The sequence below is a fragment of the Carcharhinus amblyrhynchos genome, chromosome 24, assembly GCF_965287045.1.
Source record: "Carcharhinus amblyrhynchos chromosome 24, sCarAmb.v2.hapA, whole genome shotgun sequence".
Lineage (NCBI taxonomy): Eukaryota > Metazoa > Chordata > Chondrichthyes > Carcharhiniformes > Carcharhinidae > Carcharhinus > Carcharhinus amblyrhynchos.
The window spans coordinates 23,457,816-23,481,318 of NC_137347.1; the positions used below are offsets into that span (position 1 = coordinate 23,457,816).

General features: G+C 42.2%; 1 protein-coding gene across 2 annotated transcripts in view; it reads left to right on the top strand.

Moving 5' to 3' along the window:
* LOC145358019 (calcipressin-2-like) overlaps window positions 1–23,503 on the top strand; it is a 157,973-nt gene that overhangs the window by 44,199 nt on the left and 90,271 nt on the right. The window contains exon 1 of one of the 2 annotated variants that reach the window (XM_080211711.1): window positions 1,480–1,864. The exons of the other annotated variant lie outside the window; for it this stretch is intronic. Coding sequence (XP_080067837.1) covers window positions 1,778–1,864 — 87 coding nt within the window. The 5' untranslated portion in view covers window positions 1,480–1,777. Of the gene's footprint in view, window positions 1–1,479; window positions 1,865–23,503 lie in introns of those variants that run through there. 2 annotated transcript variants of the gene reach the window in all.

Sequence of the window (23,503 nt, forward strand, 5' to 3'; positions counted from 1 at the left end):
TGATCTGGTACCCCAACAAACTGTGCTGCTCACACACTCGTGGCGTAGTTTTCCAGCTAGTATTTATTTTTCGCAGTGCCAGCCTGGCACCTTGGCAACACCGACCAGGGTTGTTCCCCTGAGGAAGCACATTGGAATCACCATCTTGCATGATCCATTTTTTCAGCGCCTGCCCTCTACCCAGCAGTGTTCTGTCTTTCACAGAGCGTGTTACACGCTGCGCGGCCAGTCACTGGAAATTGCGCTCCAGGGCTGATCGTGCTGAGAATGGGTTTCAGGCCTGCGACCCAGCCTGCCGAGTGCGGGTGCCAGCTAAGAGAAAATTTCAGGCCTAGGCCTTTGGCATGAACCTGCTCCAAACATTAGATCCAATTCTGCAATATAACCTGTAAAACATTTTCCTGGTTGATTATTTTTAAAATGAGCTTCGCCATAATTCAACAATTAAATTGCTGCAACAAGCAATTGGGTGAAGCAAGATAATTTGTTCCTAGAACTGGTTTTAAGCCATCCAGTTCAAACACAAATGTCCTGTGGATTTGCTTACAATACATTTTTGATCTGGCATCTAAGTTACATATTTGAATGTCCTTTGTTGTAGTCTAGCTTCCAGCATTAAACAATCCCTGGCTGACTTGTTTCATTTCATCAGTCGTTCTCAAGCCATCAGATGTGGGGGCATTGCCAAAGGCTATCATAGATCAGCACCAGACTGCAAGGTCAAATTAATCCTAGACTTTTGCTTCAGGTCCAGTTCTGAGTTGAGGGTTAATGCAGAAATTTTCTTTGCTGTTTTCTATGTCCCAAGGAAAAACAGTTAAGCCAATAATTATTGTAAACCTATTGTCTGCTCTCGCTCCCCGTTTCACTTATCTGTTTAAAGTTCGATAAATCTAATTTGTCTCGCAAATCAGAGCCTAAGCCACAGTCTGATGGGGTGTTTATTCTGTTGCCTTGCGCATGATCTATCCATAAGCTGAAATATAGTAACAAGGATTTCCTCTTCAGCCTCCTGAGCTCACATCAAATACCATACATTATACAAATAGAGGCAGGCTCTGGTCTGTAGGAAGTAAAGGTTAAGGGAATGGTTTGTCTCACTGAACCTGGGAAAAAGCATCCCGTGTGTAAATAAAAACCCAAACAGTGGCGGCAGAGATCGCAAATCTCCTGAAAAGATGTTGTGGAGACTCCACATTGACATAATCCAGATTTGGTGGAGGCAGAATTGTGTTCAATGGTCACTTTATTTTACTGCAAATGACAACAGAACAGTACAGGGGGGAAATATTCACCATTCTAATTTCTGGGAGATCTTCACTCATTGTCTTTTTAATTTGCCTTGATGGCAAGTCTGTTTTTTTTGTTGTATAATTTTGAACAACGTGTATAAACTGTAAAAAAGGAAAACCGAGCTAATTAGCATGCCAGGTCAGTGCTGCAGTGATGTCACCGGCAGGACTAAATCCCTGTGTTCAGCTCTCAGAGCCTGCATTCATCTCCTGGAGGCAAATGGAGTGCAGTTCGGAGCCGGCTGTAAGCAAGAGCATCGTTCGCAGCTGATTTGAAAAAAAAAGCCTGTTCCTTTTTTGTTTTTTTTTAAAAAAAACATCCTTGATACATTGTGTTCTGTAACATTCCCGGCGATGCTCAGAAGCATCAGCCAAACAGTGCTCTGCTAGAGGTCCGAAGTACTGGATTTTCCTATGCTACGGAGGGAGAGAGAAAAACGAGAGTGAAAAAAAAAACTACAAAAATAGATTAAGCACGTTGAAGAATGCCAGCACAGAAGATGGAGTGGGAACTGGTAGTGTTAGTTGCATGTGAAGTTAATGAGCAGATATTCACAAACCAAGAGGTTCAGGTATGGTATACACTCATTATTTTTTAATGTTTTGGACCACTCATGCTTCGGCATATCGTGAAGATTGAATTGATCAAACTGCAATCCTTTTGGTGCAAAGCACATAGTATGTACGATAATCTTTACATAAAAGCAAGGTATGAATTCCAAATGGCTATCTAACTATTCAGCAAATAGGACACCAAGATTGGATGCACTTGTGAGGAAAAGAGTAACCATTGAGTGCCTTGTGTTGTTTTTAAATGACACTTGATTTAATATATACCTGGGAAAATATTGTTAGCTTAAAATATATCACATAATGTATTCTCAAATGTTCACTTAAATGATCTATACATGTTTTGGTACTTTATCCTAGGATAAAAAAATCTTTGCAATTTTTAATATTGTTATTTAGTAACAATATCAAAAAGATAGTTCACAACGTAATACGGTTTAAATGTTTCTGTATTCTTGTAGCAATTGCAGTTTCCCCTTTCCCTTACTCTTTTACCCCTCACAAGTGCACCTAATCTTTGTTTCCTATTATAATTTCCATGTCCTGAGACACATAAACAATAGGACTTTCAAACCCTACATGAAGAATTTTTTTTGTTGCTGGCACATTTAAATGTCGTTTGCCAAAAGTGTTGTGTTTTTGAATACCTTCGATCCACCTTTCCTCCGGCCAGCCACACTGGGTGGATTGAAGATGCTAAGGGAATGGAATGAGGGAAATGGTGGCAAACGTTCCACCTTTTTAGTTGCAGTCTGTAACACTCTCCTCCTGACAATCTGCAAGGTGACCTTGATCAATATCTGCAGTTGTCCGTGTGTTGTCCTGACCAAAATCCGGAGTGGGCAGTTTTCGGAAAAGAGAGGAAAGCACCAAAACGATATCCATTTTAAAATATTGGGGTGGAGTGGATTAGAATGGTGCGTATGGAACCTTGCTTTGTATTTAGCATGGAGAGATTAGGTTGAAATGTTCTGTTTCTAATAGCACATTTATACAAAATGAGTTCTGCAATTCCTGATGGATGTGAGCCACATGCTATATTGTGGCCAATTTACACTAGATTGGCTATTGCTTGGAGAAACCACAAGGATTGGTGATGTGCAGACGTGTAACTCATTACAATGGATGAAGTTGAGGTGAAGTATGTTATTGGGACGGAAGTATATCTGCTGGTGTGATATCTATAGACCATAGGCCATAGAACACTACAGCACAAACATGCCCTTCAGCCCACAAGTTGTGCTGATCATATCCCTACCTACCAGGCCTATCTATAACTCTCAATCCCATTAAATCCCATGTACTCATCCAGAAGTCTCTTAAAAGACCCCAGCGAGTTTGCCTCCACCACCACCGACGGCTCACCACCACCACTCACCACCCACTGAGTGAAAAACTTACCCCTGACACACCCGAAAAAATGTGGGAATGGGGTGTCAGTGTGTCACCGCCCCCCGGTACACCCACACAATGAAAGAGACACAAAACAGAGAAGACGAGAACGATTGTTTCATGTGAGTCCAGAATCAACGTTCAATGGTGTATCCTTTCAGAACCAGCAGGTTGGGAATGTACGGATGAGCTAATCTTGGAGGCACTAATACAGGCATTCCAGTAGGAACAGTGTAGATGGGTGATTTTAAACCTGGATAGAGCTCCAGGTCGTCTCTTGCTTAGTTGATGGAGGATGGCACACAGTGCTTTACAGCTCCACATGTCAATATTACAGCTTTTTATGGAGGATGTATATTCCTTTGTCTGGATTCTTATTAATGTTTCAAACATTAATAGTTCAAAAGAGGTTTCAGCCATTTATTCTTGCTGATTGTTTCCATTGGCCAGAGTCTGGACTTAGAAACCATAGAATAGATTCCATAAAAACCCTACAGTGCAGAAGGATGTCGATCCGCCCATCGAATCTGCACCAACTCTCCAAAAGAGCCTCTTACCCAGGCCCACCCCACTGCCCTATCTCTGTGACCCAACGTACTTTACTATGGCTAATAGATCTCAGTACCTAACCTATAGATCTTTAGACTGTGGGAGCAATCTGGGAAGCCTTGACGCCTGGTATTGGATTGGCACAAAAATTCAACAAAAACATAAACTTAGCGTGAGGTGGCTTTTAACTTTCTCTTTGACTCTGTGCTAGCCTAACATCAGAATCCAAACAGTTATGCTGCTGAATAGGTTGTATTCCTGACAAGTTATTATGCATGTTAACATCTCACATGTTAAAGTGAGGATTGAATTATGCACATGGCCTCTGGCCCAATTTGCTCCAGCAAAAATGATTAACAAAATGAAAATGCAAAAATTTCCAAAGCAGTCTATGGGTTCAAAATTGCTTGGAAGGTTGGAGGCAGGGAGTAAGGACAAAAGAGGCCTAGTTTAATTGTTGGGATATGACAAAAAGTGTTCCTCAGGCAATGTTCAGTACTGAGATCTCAGCTTTTTACTAGGCAGCATGGACAAGTTGGGCCAAAAGGCCTGTTTCGATGCTATAAACCTCTATGACTTTTATCAAAGATGGAGAATTAGAGAGTTGTACATACAAGTGTGCAGCTGACAGTAAGTTGAGAGACACAATAAATTTAAGTTTATTTATTAGTGTCACAAATAGGCTTACATTAACACTACAATGAAGTTACTGTGAAAGTCCTGTAGTCGCCACACTCCGGCGCCTGTTTGGGTACACTGAAGGAGAATTTAGCACAGCCAATGCACCTAATGTCTGTTGGACTGTGGGAGGAAGCCAGAGCACCTGGAGGAAATCCATGCGGTCATACAGTAAGTGGTACCATTGGAAAAAGGAAGTTACAAAAAGACATTCACAGATCAAGTGAATGGGCTAAACTTTGGCAAATGAAGTTCAGTGTGGAGGCCAATGCGATTGCTTACTTTGAGTTCAAGAGGGACAGATCAGAGTGGGGAAGAGCTTGTTCATATAAGCAGCGCTATGCAAACCTCTGTGTGTTCCCTTGGGGCAGGCTAGAACAAGGGCTTTTACGTATGCAGCCTGCATTGACATCATTGTGAATGCAGCTCACTTAAGAGGCCTGTAGCGCTGCCTGTCTGTGAATCCACCAGCTACATCAACAGATTTCTCCTTCAGTCTGTTTTAAATGAATGATGCATTAGGAATTGTTGAGGAATTGAGTTTTGAGGTTTCTATATCCACATCAATAAAAGAGAGCAGATAGGTATCAAAAAGCAATCAAGAAGTTTAATGAAATGTTGGCTTTCATCTCAATCAGTCTGAAATATAGAGGATACACCATCTGGAGTGTTGCATTCAGTTTTGATCACTGCACCTCAGGAAGGGTATATTAGCTGTGCAAGGGGTACAGCACAGATGTACCAGAATGCTATTGGGATCTAAATTCAAGATAAGTTTAATAAACATGTTTTCCTATTAAGGATGGAAGATTAAGAAGCAAACTTATTAGGGGTGATTTTTCCCCACCTCTCCACACCTGGTGCGGATCGTGCCGATCCAGGAAAATAGTGTGCAGGTCTAGAAATCAGTTTTGCGCCTAGCGCCAAATAGTTTGCAAACCTCCCAACCTCTTTCTAATGGCATGATCCAGATTGCACCCAGGGAGGATGCAAGGCCGATTAGCATATTTAAAGTGGCATTTAAATACGCATAGCCCATTCAACTTCCAGCGCATGGGATTTTCCAGCTTTCAAGCACGCGTGACAATGGTGAGAAACACTACTGATCCCCATTTGCAAAGACCTGGCGCAATGGTCACGCAGGGGACCTTGAATGCCACTGAAGCTCCCAGGTGATCAGGGGGAATGGCTAGCCAGTGCCCATTAGATAGAGGCCTCCTGGCAGGGCCTACTTGCATGCTTCGATGTTATGATGTATTGACTGGCAGACAAATGATTTTCCAAATAGTGCTTAACATTGAAGATTCGAGGCTTTTTTTCTTGGTACCGTTATGAATAATAGAACATCTGTCACTTAGGATGGTGGATTATATAGACCATATTATATGCAATTTGCCGACTGCTAAAATGTCTGAAGTGCTGCATTATGACTTTTATAACATATTAGGCACTTTTTAAAACTCACCACTTAAATCTGCTTAAAAAGCATCTTTATTTCACCTGCGTTCTATCTTACAAAGATGTAAAAGTTGTGCAATTGTAATCACTTAATATTTAAATTATTATATCTTGTGCTGTTTGAAATTTCCTATTAATTAAGTTGCTGTTCTTTGACATTTTTGATTTGCCAAAGGACTAATATTAACAGTAGTATTTAATCCCTGCTGAACAATATGAAAAAATTAATTAAAGTGTTGCCAATAAAATGATACTGTGATTACCTCCACAAGATCATAACCCTTCCTTTGGAAATTATCTACCAGAGGTAAGTCCTGGAGAAATAGGGGACGAAAAAGTGCTCATTTTGTTATTTATGGCAAAATTCTGAGTCACTTTATTAAATAGATCGCCTGAAGAAAATATAATTTGTATCTGAGGCAATGTACGAGAGTATCTGTATAATAGTTGAATTTATTATAGTGGAAGGGAAATTAGACTATATGGGCTTTATTTAATGTGGGTAAGTTATCAGTCATGGGTTATTGGTTCTCTTCATCAAGATTGACTTATAATAAATCACATTCTAATCAGATAAGCACCATAAATAAGCATTTTCTATCTCCGAAAGTTTGAAGGACACTAACATCAGAAAATGTAGAGTTAATGTAAGTTAGTAGAAAGTAATGGGACTTGAGATAGACAAATTTCAAAGATTTAGGCCAGGGTTTTCTCGTCCCGCCTCACCGGGGAAACTGTAACAGGTGGGGGCAGACCTTGCAAAGACCTTGGGTGAGATTTTCTGGTCATGCAGTGAGTGTATGCAAAAAATCCGACCCCTGATGCTTTCCTCTCCATGGTATTAAAAGATATAACTGAGGATATCGCACTTGTGCTTGCTTTAACTTTCTAAAGCTCTCTAAATTCACAAATTAAGCCTTTTTTATTGAAAAATATCAAATGTTGCTTCCATTTCTTTCAGAAGGAAGGGAGGGAGCAATCACACCAATACAGACTCATCAATTTAGTCTCAGTTGTGGGAAAGTTAATGGCATGTAACAGATGTGGATATGGCGGCGTTGGACTGGGGTAAACACAGTAAGAAGTCTCACAACACCAGGTTAAAGTACAAAACCCTCTCTCCACTCACATTGTCTGTACCTTTAAGACTTGATTACCTGAAAAGACTTGCATTCCAACCATTATTTTGTAAATTGAGTTTGTGTCTTTAAATGTCCTGTTTATGAACAGAACTCCCACTTACCTGATGAAGGAGCAGCGCTCCAGAAGCTAGTGGCTTTTGCTACCAAATAAACCTGTTGGACTTTAATCTGCTGTTGTGAGACTTCTTACTATGTAACATCAGAAACAATGTCAGTGAGTACCTGGACAAGATTAACTGATTATATGGGAAGAATAGATCACATGCAACTAATGTAATTCCATTTTTGCAAAGATCACTTATACATTTAAAAGGGTTGCAGATCGCTTTAAGAGCAAATCACATTATTTGATGGTGATGTCATTCTGATGTTTGCACAGGTTGCTGTTTTACTCCCAGTTTTGCACTCTGTGCAGCAAAGAACAGCTCTTCAATAAGTCTGTGTGCAAACCACATCCTTTCTTCTCCTGTTGAAACCCACAACTCCTAACATAGTTAGGACATTACAGTCATAGCGTAGTGGTTAGGGAAGTATCCATGGATGTTGTTTATATGGACTTTAGGGAGACATTTGACAAAGTTCAGCAAAGATATTATTGCAAAAATAAAAGCATACAGAATTGTAGGTAACCTTATGACATTGGTTAAGTGGTTGGAGGCAGAGATTGGGGATAAATGGAATATGCATTGTTTGCTGGAACATGATGTCTGATGTTCGAATGACTCAGAATTTTGACATAACTATTAACAAATCAAATTGAAAAATAAAGCATGGTATTATTTGGTTTATAGCTGACACCAGGTTAGGAGGCAGGGTAAGCTGTCTGGATGGGAACAACAAATTACAAAGGGGCATAAACAATGGTGGCATCACTGTGGCAGATGGCATTCAATGTGGGGACATAGGGAGTCATCCACTTGGTGTTCAATAAAGACAAATTGGATTTTTTTTAAGAAAGTTGAAGTCTGCAAACTGCGGTGGAGCAAAGAGAACTTAGTTATCTGCACAAATGACTAAAAACTAGTTCACAGGCGAAAACAAGGCTACTAGAACTTTGCTTTTCATCTCAAGGGGGCTGGAATACCAAGGTGATGAAATGGTGCTTCCCTAGAACAAGACACTTGGTCCCACACTGTGGGTTGGATTATATGACCCCCTACACATGTTTTCAGGGTGAGATCCATGCACCCTCTTCACTGAAGACTGCCTATAATACCCACAGTAGCTACCACTCCAGGAGATACTGCTGGGATCAGAGGGCTGCCAGTTATTTGTTTGGCTGGCAGCTCTCTGAAGTGGACTTCCACCTCCAATTCCACCTCATTGGGGGTGGAGGTCTTTCTACCAAGTCTTTCTCTTTGAGTCAATTAATGACTCTCCATTAAATTGCTACAGAACGGCCTGGCCAAACAGAAGTTGGCTCACCCTTGACTTTTCAGCTGGGGTTTGGGGAGGGGCCACTGCCTCCATGTAAAATTCCACCTATAATGTTGAACTTAAAACTAGACTATTTAGAAGTGAAATGGAAATGCATGTTTTCACACCACAGGTAATAGAAATCTGGAATCCTCACCTTTTCCAGAATGCTGAGTCAGTTGAAATTTTCAGGACTGAGATTGATAATTTTTTATTAGTTAAAGGTTATAGAGTAAAGGTGGGTAAATTGAGTTAAAATAGAGATCTATTGTGAGAGTCTAATTGGCCTGTCTCTATGTCCTGTTCTTTAATGTGGGCAATGTATGCTGCTACGAAATTGAGATAGTTTAAACAATTTATTTGGGGTATTAGGAATAAGGTTTAAGTTAAGCTAAATTTTGTGTTTCTGTAGTTGTGTGCTAACAAAGGGTTAAAACTTTAGTTCAGCTTCATGTTAAACACAGGTGCCTGCCAGTCTGTGGTTTTGAGTTTCACTTTGAACTTTGCCTGCATTGTAATTAAGGGTTTACAATGTAAAAGCAACTACAGGCTTTTTTGTTTACAGGCTTTTGTTGCTTAACAAATTGAGGTCCACACTGAAAAGCAGAAGTAGTTTGAGTTGAGTTGGGACCCGGTAACCCAAGAAGCAAAATTTTTTTACCAAGGCTACCAGTACAGGCCAATGAAGTAAAGAGCAGAAAGCAAGCCCCAGAAGCTAAAGAACAGAAAACTCCAGACATCAAGGAAGTCAAAGGGACAAAGAATTGGAATCCAAACAAGATATTCTTCACTGAAATTAAAGAAAGGGGCAGAAAGAGATTCCTAACTAGAGACAGAAAGCAAGGTGCAGACCTGGAGAAGTTAGTGAGCAAGAAGCTGGATATCTGAAATAAACCTAAGGTTGGTGATATAGCCTGTGAAGCAGTGCTGTTCTGTTGGTGTGGCTGAGATATTGTGTGGAAGCGTGAATGCACGTGGCAATCCAGGGCAGAGGAATACCAAAAAGGAGAGGTAGAAATCTGGGTGTGCACCCTTGGTGAAGGCATCCATGACAGAGCCTTGTGTGGGAAAAGATTCCAAAGTATATTCTTCGGGAGTGGCGTTTGGAAACCCTTGTGAAAGCCAGAGTTCCAAAGAGACCAGTTGGCTCACACTATGATAAGCAGCTGGGAGAAATTTGATGAGAAATCAAAAAAGTTGTATTGAGTGGTATCTGCTGCTTTGTTTCAGAGTGTGGTGTGTCTGACCACATTTTGCCTTTTGGTTTACATGGACTGTGTACATACTTAGAACATTAGAGTATGAAATAAAGTTTGTAACTTGTGCCATCCTTATAAATTTGTGTATATCTTTAAAGGGATAGCCAGGGTGAAGGAGTAGTGATTTATAGTTGATCTTTTCTTGTTTAACAAAGGTTTTATTCTTCTATTAAAAATTGATTGTCAGTACTGCAACTCTGTTCATCTAGATCTTGAAACAAAAGGTAAAAGTTGGCAACTGTCGAGTCCAACCAGCTGGGATCATAGAAACATAGAAACTAGAAGCAGGACTATTCCATTCTGCCCTTCAAGCCTGTCCTGCCATTCATTATGATCATGACTGATCATCAAATTCAATAGCAGATTCCACCACTCACGCCCCCCTATATCCCTTTAGCTCCAAGAACTATATCTAAAGAAACATAGGGCAAGTGATGGCCTGGTGGTATTATCACTAGTCTATTAGTCTAGAAACTCAGCTAATGTTCTGGGGTCCCAGGTTCAAATCCCACCACGGCAGATGGTGGAATTTGAATCAATAAAAAATATCTGGAATTAAGAGTCTACTGATGACCATGAAACCATTGTCGATTGTCAGAAAAATCCATCTGGTTCACGAATGTCCTTTGGGGAAGGAAGTCTGCCATCCTTACCTGGTCAGGACTACATGTGGCTCCAATGCTACAGCAATGTAATTGACTCTTAACTGCCCTCCTAGGGCAACAAGGGATGAGAAATTAATACTGGTCAGCTAGCGACACTGGTGTCCCACAAATGAATAAAAAATCATAATGATTCACTATCAAGTCCATGAGCCAAATAGTGTGGACAGTTCAACTACATTGTGCTAGATCTTCCAACTTTTGCACTCCAGAACCTGTCTCATTGCCCTAAGTTAGCATCCCTGCTTTGGTGAATGCACAGGAGGTAGTAGGGTCCAACCTGCGGTGGGATCACAAGTTCCTGCCCAAAGTCATTGGACCCTGTTCTGCCTCTCTGAATTTTCCATCCCGCCCATGGCAGAACCTATTACAGGCAGAACCAGAGAATCCCAGCCAATTGAGAATGTGCATTTCAGTATCACTTCCATATAAATTGTCCCTTTTAACATAATAGACCATATTCATTTCAAGCTGGAGTTGTTTTCCTTCAATAGTTTAATGCAATGCTGCAGTTTACTAATGATGAATTGTAAAGAATAGGTTCAGAAAGAATGTTCCCAATGGTGGGGGAGTCCAGAACTTAGGGGCCGTAGTTTGAGGATAAGGGGTTAACTTTTAGAACTGAAGTGAGGAGAAATTTCTTCACCCAGAGAGTGGTGAATGTGTGGAATTCACTCCCACAGAATTTAGTTAAGGCCAAAATGTTGCCTGATTTCAAGAAGAAATTAGATGTAGCTCTTGGGGCTAAAGGGATCAAGGAATATGGTTGGAAGCAGGGATCAAGATATTGAATTTGATGATCAGCCATGATCAAAATGAATGGTGGACCAGGATTGAAAGGTCAAATGGCCTACTCCTGCTTCTTGTTTCAATGTTTCTATGAACGTAGATGTTGCCAGTGACTTGTGTGTAGGTAATCACTTCTCCGATTGTTATTTTTATTGCGCATGGTTAAGATAAGGCCTCTAACGAGGGAACTTATAAATATCCCTGTATGTTTTCTCTTTGTTCGTAAATGTGAGTTCCACTTAACATGTTTTACCTAGAGTACCATCCCTTTGCCATGTTTACTTGTTTCTTTATCACCTTGCAATGGCACCTGGTATGTTTACTTTGTTAGCGAGAGTGTGCGAGAGAAGACTTTTTTCCCAAGTGTCACATCTGTTTTTGACGGAGTTTTCCTGACAAAGCCACAAACTTACTCAATATGGTACTTTTGGAATTCAAATGTGTCTTCTTGTTGACCTCTAAGAATTAGAAACCGTATTAATTTTCTGTTCTATTTGGCAAACGTGGTTCCTGGTGTCAAAATGGGACAAAGAGCCAATTTATTAAAATAATGGTCCATAAATTCCGAATGCTGGTGGAAATGTATGGATCACCAAAAATAGAGAAAGGTTTGCACGCTTAGGTTCCCTCAGCAGCTCTGCCAAAACTGCCAATTGGCTCGGACAGTCAGTGCAGCCATCTCGCCAGGCCCCAGCGTGTTGCAAGAGATTCCAAATCACGCCAGGACACGGCAAGCCTCGGGACGGCCATTGAAGTCCAGCTTCCAAATGGCTGTTCTACAGTGAAAATGGGATCCCCTGATCTTATGAAAGGTATGTATTTGTATTTGTATTTTGCATTGTTTGCTATTCTTTTAAGTAGTTAGTACTGCTATTTTTGGCTCACTCAAACTGTAATTTTAAAATTTATTTTAATTATTGAATGTATTATTTGATATGTATAAGTAAACAAGTATTTTGTTTGTTTCAAATTTGTGAAAGTACTATTTAGAGTCATAGAATCATAGGGGGGAATTTTCTCATTCCAGCCGCCACAGGGATCTTAACGGATGAGGGGCAGACCATGGAAAGGTCCATTAACCTTGGGCAGGATTTTCCAATTTCGGGGAAAATGCGGCCAAAAAATCCGGCCCGTAGAATCCCTGCTGTGCAGAAGGAGGCCATTTGGCCCATCACATCTGCACCAACAACAATCCCAACAAGCCCCTATCCCGTAACCCCATGAATTTTATGTTGCTAATCTCCCTTGACACTCGGGGGCAATTTAGCATGGCCAATAAACCTAACATGCACATCTTTGGACTGTGGGAGGAAACCGGAGCACCCGGAGAAAACCCACGCAGACACAGGGAGAAAGTGCGAACTCCGCACAGACAGTAACCAAGGTCGGAATTGAACCCGGGTCCCTGGATCTGTGAGGCAGCAATGCTAGCCACTAAATCTGCATTGTATTATTATGAAACTTTTTAATATGTGTGGCTTGCTTATAAGTATTTGTGTCTTTTAATTTAGAAAATGGGCAGAACCTCTTGAACAATGATTCGGATACCTGCATGAGATCGATCAAAGGAGACTTTGTGTTTGGGCCGTGGAAAATCTAGATATGTTTATTATTGGTATTCTTCTGCTTTGCTTACCTTATTTATAATTCTCACATTCTGTATGTTTAAATAAAGCATTTATATGATTTCGTGTTTAAATGTTTGTTTTGTTTCAATAAAGCATTAGTAGATTTTTGCAGTTTAATGGAAAATATTAACAAAAATAATGTTATAAATACAAAACTTTGATATTATGTTAACATTTAACTAAACATTTCACTTTAGCAGCTGCACTGACATGTTTAACTGCCTCGTCTTTTCAAGTTTCTTACAAAATATAATTCTCTGACAGCAATCAGTGAAACATCTATACATTCCATTGTCACTAAACAAGGAGATGATATATGGATATGATGAGGGGGAAGGGGAAATGAGAGGAGGGGAGAAGGATAGGTCAAGGAAGGAGAGGGGGAGCAGGATAAGGAGAGAGGGAAGGGTTTGGATTTTACACGTAGCAGCACTCTTCCATGCCCACATCAAAGTCTCAGAAAGAACTTCAGTTAAAAATCAAATGAAACGTGCAATGTTCCCACAGTGGCATGGCTCCAGATTTTCAAGCTGCACTGGAGTCTGTAATACCGAGTTCACATCAACTTAAAGGAGACTTGCTTATTCATTGTAAGGGATACACTTTCCGGAAGCATTTGAACTAGCCAAGTTACATAAGAATCAACATGTACGAGGAAGTCTCTTAAAAGTTGGTTGAACATGATAGGAGACTTGCATACATCATCTTCAGGGATACATTTTCCTGAAGCTCTTGAACTAGCCGAGCTACACGAGGGTCAACATCATGGAAACTCTCAAAGATGGGTTAAAAACTGCTGAAAATATATTGCAAAATCCAAATGCTGAATTTTATTCCAGACACTGGCATCCACTTTGCTATATATGAACAAACATTTTTAATGCAATTAGTTGCCATGTCAAAGTTGTAAAAAAAATTTTAATCATTTATTTCACTTTCTGTGCTTTACTTGTATGTTAAGCAACTTTTTAAAATGTGTACAAAAAAATAAGCAATCCAAAGAATCTCTGCTGCCTCTGCTCACTGCAGCTAGACCAAAAAGGAGAAGTGCAAATAAATAAAAGCAAAAACTCACCTGATAACAGTGCAAGCGATGGAGGTTTCAGCTCCGTGCTTCAGGACTGGCAGCTTTCCTAACTTCAATCAGAGGTTCAAAATTGGTGCTCTTTCAGTGCACATGTGCATGTGCTGGGACTTTTCGTGATGTCCCATGAGAATGTATGGAGCTTAATCAATGTGTGTTGGCATTTTGAGCCAGGAGTTACAGGCCAATGTCTCCTTTTTCTATAAATATCTATAAGAATGTTCCATTTTAAAAACTTATTCCCTGATACCTCAAGGAATTTTCATTTAGAGGTTTGTACATGTGTAAATAATTAGATTGTCCAAAAGTCTTATGCTTGGGGAAGTCTTCTGTAAATATTTGTACTAACCCCTTAGAACTGAATGCAGTTCTTCCTGTGGCATTATACTTTGTCATCATATTTTGCTGTTTAGCTCAAAGCAGAAAAATAGCAGGGGGAATTTTTCTATTCTGGCGGGGGTTTGGGGGGGGGGGGGGGAGAGGAGGGGGGGAGTGGGCGTGGTGGAGGTGGTGCAGACCATGGAAAGATCCATTGACCTCGGCTGGGATTTTCCGGTTTCGGAGTGAGCGCGGCCGGAAAATCCCGCTCGGCATATTGGAGAACCTAGATACATAGAAATCAGGAGTAAGGTTAGAAAACTACCAATGTACAACTGCTAAGAATCTGCAGAAGCAAACAATTCTGAATTACTGGTCAGAGATGTGTTAGAATTTGTTTTAACTAATTAAATGTCTTTCAAGAACTCATCCAAAAATTTTACATTGCAAGTGAAATTCCTGTTGTCCAAAATATGATTTGAAATGTAAAGGCATAAAAATAATAGAAATGAGATTTACATGATTGGATTTAGCTGTAACGTGGTACTTTATGCTTTTGAATGAATGCTCTTGTTATTGTTTTTACTTGGAGGCCTCAGTCCCTTCTGAAAGCCTGGGTATGGCCTTCAGTGTTTTACCCAGGATGATGTCTCTGTTAGCTGAAGGTCTGCAGTCTGATCATGTTTGTACAGTCTTTTATTTTTCAGAAATGCTCCGGGAGACTATTATTGCTCAACCGTAGTTGCATTAAGATGGTACTGGAGGTCTGTCTTCTTAAACCATTTTCTCTTTGTAATGGTTTAATATAACTGAGTAGTTAGCTGTTACATGTTGTTTGTCCAGAGGACAACATAAAGATTTTATTCCCTAAAGGATATTTGTGTCACCCTGTGATTTTAGGATAGTTTCATGGTCACTTTTGTTTTCGCTGATAACAGCTTTCACTCTATTTCCAGATGTTTTCATCATAAAGCCAAATCCTCAAATTGCTATGGTAGGATTTTGTTGTGTATTCTGAGCATTATTAGTCCAATTACGCCACAGTATTCCCATTCCACATTCCTCGGTTTCAATTTGAATGGGTGAAATCTTAGTTAAAACTGGCAGAGCTTTTGTATCCGACAAGAGAGCTGGTGTGTTCCTCTCTGGAGCAACGTTGGAGCAAACTGGAATGAAACTCACAAAATAATCCCCAGTCTACTTCCAGAATCAACTCAATCTTCAGCGTACCATGGATAAAACACCTGTTCAGTGGTAGCATTTAATCCAATACAAATTTGTAACTGCCTGTGCCAACATAATGTGATTCCAAGCCAACATACCCCGGCAGGATGCCTCCACAGCCATGTTATCTGCAGGTGTTACCATTGACTTTTTCATGGCACGCATTTCAAATTTTGCGCAGGGACCACAATAACACTGAGGTAACTGAAGAAATTCCACGTTTCACCCTCGACTTGAGAAACCGGACGGTGGTTCTTGCAAAGAGGCCTTGTCGAGATGCCTGCTAATTTAATCTGGCAACATTTTGTACAAGTGGCAAAGTCAACTTTTAGCAAAAGAGGTGATCTCAATCAGAGCTTTAAATATGGACTACTGGGTGAAAGCAAAATGAAAATATGACATTCGCTCTGGTCCAGTGTTATAAAGTGAAATACAATTTTGAGCCTGCAATAGTGTTATAAACTACCACGTGGTTGTGTTTTCAATTGCGTTCACTCCTACCTTATCATTCAATCTGTTGAAAAAGAATTTTTTTGAACGTGAATCATAGGCTGTCACTTTTACTGTGAGTACTACGGACTGAGTTATTCAGCATGAATCATCGGGGGCTGGTCTACTTGCAGCATGGAGTCAGGCTCCAGCTCTCATTCAGGCCTGGCAGAGGATTTAGAGCCAAGGAGAAACAGCATCGCTGCTTTCTGTATCACAGAGGGATAATTGCGATGATTAGGTGCTAAATACAGCAACCGTTGCAATGAGCATGATGCAGGAGACTCCACATATTATGTAATCACCCAGTGACTAATTCACAGCAAGTAATTTTATTGTGAATAATTATTGGAGAGAATTCCTAGAGCCTGTGACAGTCGTGCACCAAATATAGTTCTGATGTGAGGATGACACTGGTTCTTTCACAGCAACTTTTCAACATTGAGAGTTCCCAATCTTGCTTGGGAACTAGTGGGTGGAGGAAGAACGTTCGTTACCCATGGCAAGGAGGAGACAAACAGTATAGATAGTTTGTTAGAAGCTAGGAAGCAATCGCCTGTTGGCCACCTTGGCTGACGTGGTTTGTGGCCTAACCGTTCCTGCAATGCTTGAAATTGTTGGAACACCAGCTTCTGATGGTCTTCTGTCTCATTAGATGATGGTTTCCGCTTTGGTGGCCAGCTCCGTATTAAGCATTGCCTGGCACTCGGGAGCCCCACACAAAGCCGATATGTTACACAACAATGGGTTGTGGATTGTTACAAGTGATTTCACCGTATGCTGAATATACAGTCTGGTGTGTGCTGTACTGGATATTGACGAGTGGATCTTTTGTAGAGGGAAGGGGGCAGAGTTATTCCAGCCAATATTTTTGTCTCTGCAGTATATTGTAAACGGTCAAATGGGATTGCTAAATTATCACCGACAGTGCCAAATAAATTGGATGTTTTGTTTGCTGACCTTCTATTCATTTTGCACAAAGTTAAAATATGATGTGGATATGCCGGCATTGGACTAGGGTGGGCACAGTAAGAAGTCTCACAACACCAGATTAAAGTCCAGCAGATTTATTTGGTATCACGAGCTTTCGGAGCACTGCTCCTTCATCAGGTGAATCAGGAATAGTGGCGACAGTGACAGCACTGCCTGCTGTCAACAACACATGCCCTCACCCAAAACCCACCCCCTTCATCAGATTTGCCTGATGGCCCCAGTGCTCCCAATCCGATACCCAATTATCTGAGTGGGTGGATGGCATCCTTCCATGGCACCCCCTTCTTCCAAGTGCAGTCCCAGCAGTGGCCAGCTGGCAGCGCAGCTGAGCTGCCAGCACCCTGGTTAATGGGCTGTTGTTTCTGGGGGTGGATCACCATTCCGTAATGTGTGTGCCAACCTGGCAATAACCAACTCATTTTACGTGACCTGATAGTGCCAAGTGGGGTCGTGCCCCGCCCCGCACACTTCTGATTACAAAATTTTGGCCTTCATCTGAGCATAAACCTGGACAGTGGAGTGGCGCTTGGCTATGCAAACGTAGATTTTGGATTAGATGCTGCTTCTTTATCTCTGGCATCAGGTCCAAGCTGGGCTGTTGGAATGATAGATGAAGTGGAATAAACGTGGAGCGGATACTTCAGTAGTGGGTTATTTTTGAATGAGAGGTCACAATCTTAGAATAAGATATAGCAAATTTAAAACAGAGTTGAGGAGAAAGTATTTCTCCCAAAAGATTGTGAATCTGTGGAATTCACTACCCCAAACTGTGCTGGATGCTGGGACAGTGAGTGAATTTAAGGAAGCATTAGATAGATTTTTAATTGGCAATGAGTTGAAGGATTATGGGGAGAAGGCAGGAAAATGGGGATGAGGAGCATATCAGCCATGATCGAATGGCAGAGCGGACTCGATGGGCCAAATGGACTAATTCTGCTCCTATTTATCATACAAACTTGTGTCTGGTGGCTGCAGGAGTCCAATGTGAAAATAATTCAGGCAATTGTAATCCAGTTTCATTGCTGACAAAGGGCCATAGCTCTGAAACCTTAACCTTTCTTTCCTTCACCAACAGTGGCTGGGATTTTATGCTGCCGTTCAGGTCAGGCTGGTTTCAGTGTTGGAAAAGGAGAATGTCATGAAAAGTTACATCTTGCGTCAGTGTGAAAGCTTGTCACAATCAATCCCTCACCCCGTCAATGTCAGGCCGCATTCCCACCATCAGGAGACTCACTGGAATACATTTGCATATCATTATCAGACCATTATGCTAGATTCATACTAATCCCACCCCCCTGCCCCCTCCCTGCACCACCACCATCAAAAAATCCATCCATGGTGACATAATTTGATAACTGCGTGAATCATGGGCTGGTTTCAAAAGGCATACACCTAGTGAGCATACCTGCGAGGGGAGTTCAGAGGTGAGAGCAGCACTCATGGAGCAGCTCTACGTTCTCAGGGGTTGACTCGGGGGAACACCAGACCTAAGCCTGAGAGACACAAGGCTAGGGTACAAGGGTAAGACTTCAGGGACGCCAAGGGAAGTCTGGGGGAAGGCCAGGAGGTTCAGGATACTGGGGCCTAGTTGGGGAAGACCATGGGTTTGACACCAGGGTACTAGGGGACTAGTCAGAAAAGACAGTGAGGAGTTGGGCGGGACACTGGGTGGAGAGGTGGTGACTGCCAAGTGTGAAAAACACTGTTTTTGAGCATGCCTTCTGTTGCAGGGCCTCACAGAGGGAGGGAAAGTCTGAGGCTGTGTGGTGATGGGGTGGGGCTTCTTCATGGCTGAACAACTCCACTCAGTTTGGAATGGGATGTTACCAAGGGCGAGGTTATTTGAAAAACGTGTCAGTCACCAGTACCCTGCTGAGGTGATAGAGCTGTAACTCAATTGACATGCCTGGAGTCAAATTAATCACATCATTATGCACACTCAAGTAGCAGTTCTATGTGTGAGTATCACTGATTACTGCCCATCATTCAATCCTTGGCACACTGACTTCCAAAATCGCTGACTGCCATAGTGTGGCTGTACCATTGGCTGACTGGGCAGCTACTACATTCTCTTAGAGCGCTGGCACTGCCATGCTGTCTGAGGAGAGTGCTCCTAATCATTGGCTGTGTGAGAAGTATTAACAAAAACTCCTCATAGACCCAGCCTTGGAGTGAAGATTTGGACAATGCCAGTGCCTGAGATGAGAGCCCAGGATGCAGTAGAGTGGCCGAACCTGGGGCCGCTGGGTGAAGCGATACGGGACAAGGGGTGCATGGGGTCTTGCCAAAGCAGCAGGGGCATTAATATTGCAGCCAGGGCATGAGTCAGTGGGCTTTGAGAGGCAGCTTCAGATGATGAACAAGCAAAGTTCATGGGCCTTAATGAAGTCATTACATCCACCCTGCGACTTCATTGTTCAGGTTTTCCTGCCACTGGGAGGCTGAGATGGAACCTCGCCTATGATTAAGTGGCTGCTGTCTTTCCCATCACAATGTTTTTCACCTTAGTAACTACAGTGTGCACTTCCACTGGATTCACTGCAGCAACCTATCAAAGTTAACTTCAGCTGTGCTCCCAGCTCCACTATTGCTAAGGAGAATGGCAAAAATTTCAGAACAACATTGTTGTCTTTGTCACTGTAGCTCCTGAATAGGCCACATATTGGAGACAAATGGTAACCATCATAGTTTCTTTCACTATGATACTGCAGTGAGGAAACGTGGACTCTGGTGAACTCGCTGCCATTCTTCTTGTTCATAGATAGAAGAGAAAAAGACATTGACAGCAATGCCTGGCTTGCCAAAGGCCTGAGCAGAATTGTGAAGAGAAAGGAGTGGCAGAACCTGTTCTACACACAGAGGATGAAACCCAGAGAACCATCGCTTGGAGATGCTTTGCTAGACCCAGGGTTTACAGGCTGTGCCTGACATACCTGGCCCAAGAACTAGTGTCGCCAAAACCTGTGCATGTCCAGGGGACTGGTTCATCACATCTCCATCTGCTACAGGATTTGGAGACTTGGGAGGGCATCCACTGCTCGTGACACTGAAAGCTACTGAGGAGCTCAATTTTTATGTCTGGCTTCTTTCAGGGCTTCACAGGTGGCCTTCATGGGACTTCAGAAACTTTTACACACAGTGCATCCAGGAGGTGACAGACACAATCTTCTTGAGGACACACAACTTCATCCATTTTGACCAGGATCTAGCAACCCAGGAAGTAAGAGCGGTGGGATTTGTGTAGATATCTGGTTTTCTACAGATGCAGGGTGCCATCGACTGCACTCACATGGCACTCTGAGCTCCATAGCTGTGAATTATGTGGATCACAAGGCTTCCTCTCATTGAGTGTTCAGCTGATCTGTGATCACGCCAGACAAATCCTGCAGGTGTGTGTTTAATTCCCACTGTGTGCATGACTCCTATATTCTGAGTCACTCTCAGATCCCTGACATGTTTTGGAATCCACAGTGGCAGGGGTCACAGTGTGCAGCTAAGACAAGACACAATGAAGCTCCTGCTGCAACTCACATGTTGGTGGAGTGGACCATAGGGATGCTGAAGATGAGGTTCGTGTGTCTGGACCAGCATGGTGGAGCCCTGCAATACAATCCGCAGAGCGTGTCACGCATTATGGTCGCTAGCTGCAGCCTGCACAACCTGCCTTTGCAATGAGGGGATGGCCTGCCTGAGGAGCAGGTGGAGGGTTGGCATGTTTTCACTGATGAGGAGGACATCAAAGCAGATGAGGCTGAGGAGGTCCTTGAGGAAGAGGCCGTTGACCATGATGGCAGTGTTCAGATGAGACAGATAAGCTCTGGATGAGCTCATTGCAGCTAAGTTCATGCAGGGTACTGAGAATATCCAGTGTGGACATCCCATAATCTTCACATAGCATCAGTGAGCATTGCACTCACATCTGACTGATAAGGCTCCTGCCATGGAGATGCAATGGATACCCGTGCTCCCTGCATTCCAGGAAGATGATGCTGGCTTGCAGTCGGACAAGACCATAGATCCTTAAAGAGCTTCTGTAAATGTGAGACTCCTGTCTAATTATTGGCAGCTCGCTTGCTTTCAATAACCAGGGTCATATCATGGCGATGCATTAGGGATGGCACAGTGGCATAGTGGTTACCACTGCTGCCTCACAGTGCCAGAGACCCAGGTTCGATTCCCGGCTCGGGTCACTGACTGGGTGGAGTCTGCACATTCTCCCCATTTCAGCATGGGTTTCCAATGGGTGCTCCGGTTTCCTTCCAAAGATATGCAGGTTAGATTGATTGGTCATGCTAAATTGATCCTGGTGTCAGGGGGATTAGCAGGGTATATATTTGGCGTTACAGAAAGAGGCCTGGGTGGGATTGTGGTTGGTCAATGGGCCAAATAGCCTCCTTCTGCACTGTAGGGATTCTATGATTTAGCATGGCCAATCAACCTAACCCGCACATCTTTGGACTATGGGTAGAAACCAGAGCACCCAGAGGAAACCCACGTAGACACAGGCAAAATGTGCAAACTCCACGCAGACAGTGACACAGAATTGAACCTGGATCCCTAGTGCTGTGAGACAGCAGTGCTAACCACTGTGCCACCATGCCAACTGTCTAGTATCCGTTCGCTATGGAACACATGAGCCATGTATGAACAGTGGGAAGACATTGCACTACTCAAGAAATTTTTTTAAGAATGTAATTCAAACTCCAGTTGGAATAATTTGCTCACTTGGAAGCTCATAACACTGTCAGCAAAACACAACCATTGGAGCTCCCCTTGAAAAAGCACTCTTCCCTGTGAAGTGTTCATTAATACAGCAAAATAAATAAACAGCATTCAAAACCTCTTCAAAATATTTAAACCTATTACCTGTTCATGAAACTGTCAAGCGAAGCACGCTGAATTCTCTACATGGCTGTGTCAACAACCCATGCTGAGCAAGGTTCATTTGTGGAGCTTAGAACTCAGCCATACATTCATAATTGGATTATATTGCATAGTTGAATAAAGAAATCCTACAGAGCTCAATACAATAGTTGCCTGACCAAATGTCAAGCCATCTGCTTCATTTTTTGTAAAGGCTCCATGGAGTTTTAATCAAAGAAGTCTGGCATCTGTTCAGTTTTGTTTTAAACTCAGCAGATTGCTGGATATTCAATCAATGTAAAATTCAAAGCACTGTGGCCAGAAGCCCCACTTAAATCAACTTCCCAATACTGTCAACTGTGTGCACTGGATAAAGTACTCCAACACATGTGTACACTAATACAATGCTGGTCAATTTAATGGTCACTTACTGCCGATCCATTATGGCATTCAGAAACATTTAAATCCTCATACACCATTACATTATGATATTTGAAGTAAGCAAGACTTTTAAAAATTAGCTGTAATAAGTTTCCTGACTCTAAAGCAGCCTTCTCCCAAGTTTCTTGAAATGACTCACCAGGCGTGAGTCTTCAGAATCTCACCCACCTCAATGAAAATGCCAGTGTTGGTGAAAAGTGCAATTGCAGAGGTGGCACAGTGGTTAGCACCACTGTCTCACAACGCCAGGGACCCCCATTTGATTCCTGGCTTCTACTCTTTCCAAATGGCGGCATGTTGGCACAGTGGTTAGCTCTGCTGCCTCACACCTCCAAGGACCTGGATTCAATTCCAGCCTTGGCTCACTGTCTATGTGGGGTTTGTATGTTCTCTCCGTGACTACGTGGGTTTCCTCTGGGTATTCCAGTTCCCTCCCACAGTCTGAAAAACATGCTGTTTAGGTGCATTGGCCATGCTAAATTCTCCCTCAGTGTACCCAAACAGGCGCCGGAGTTTGGCGACTGGGGAATTTTCACAGTAACTTCAATGCAGTGTTAATTTAAGCCTACTTGTGACACTAATAACAAAACTTAAACTTTTAAATGGTGTCCCCAACATCACTTCACATGAGCGTCAAGTAACGATGCGCCATCCTTCCCAGTCCAGGGAAAATGGCCTCCATCAATAAAACCGTGATAATTCTAAAATTGCTCACCCACCTGCCTCCAGTTTGGGCTTCCCAACATTGGTTCTCTGAGTGTCAGGAAGGGAAAATTCAGCCTAGGATATTTGATTTGGGAAGAGTTCCGCTCTCCAATACTCATAACATCCTGACCATTTCCTTGATAGATGAATAAGATTTCACAGTAACTTCAATGCAGTGTTAATTTAAGCCCACTTTTGACACTAATAACATGTTTTTGCTTCTCCCCACTGATTTTTAAATGACCTGTGCTCAAGGTGTGAGTGTTGTTGGCATTTATGGCAATGATAGTGTGTATATCAAGTAGTGGCTCAGCCATTTGGAGAATTTTACTCAGGTCCTACCCACTTCGATTTTGCTCAGACTCTTTCAATAAATGTAGCTTAATGTCATACGTATTTTCCCCTTGGCTCTAAGTTTCAGCTCCTGGATGTGTGGGTGCGTGAAGGCTACAATGAAATCTGAAGCTGCGCAGTTCTAGAAAAATCCAAACTGAGATCTCAATAGCATGTTAGTGATTCCTTCCATGACTTTGCTGATACCTGGGAGTCGG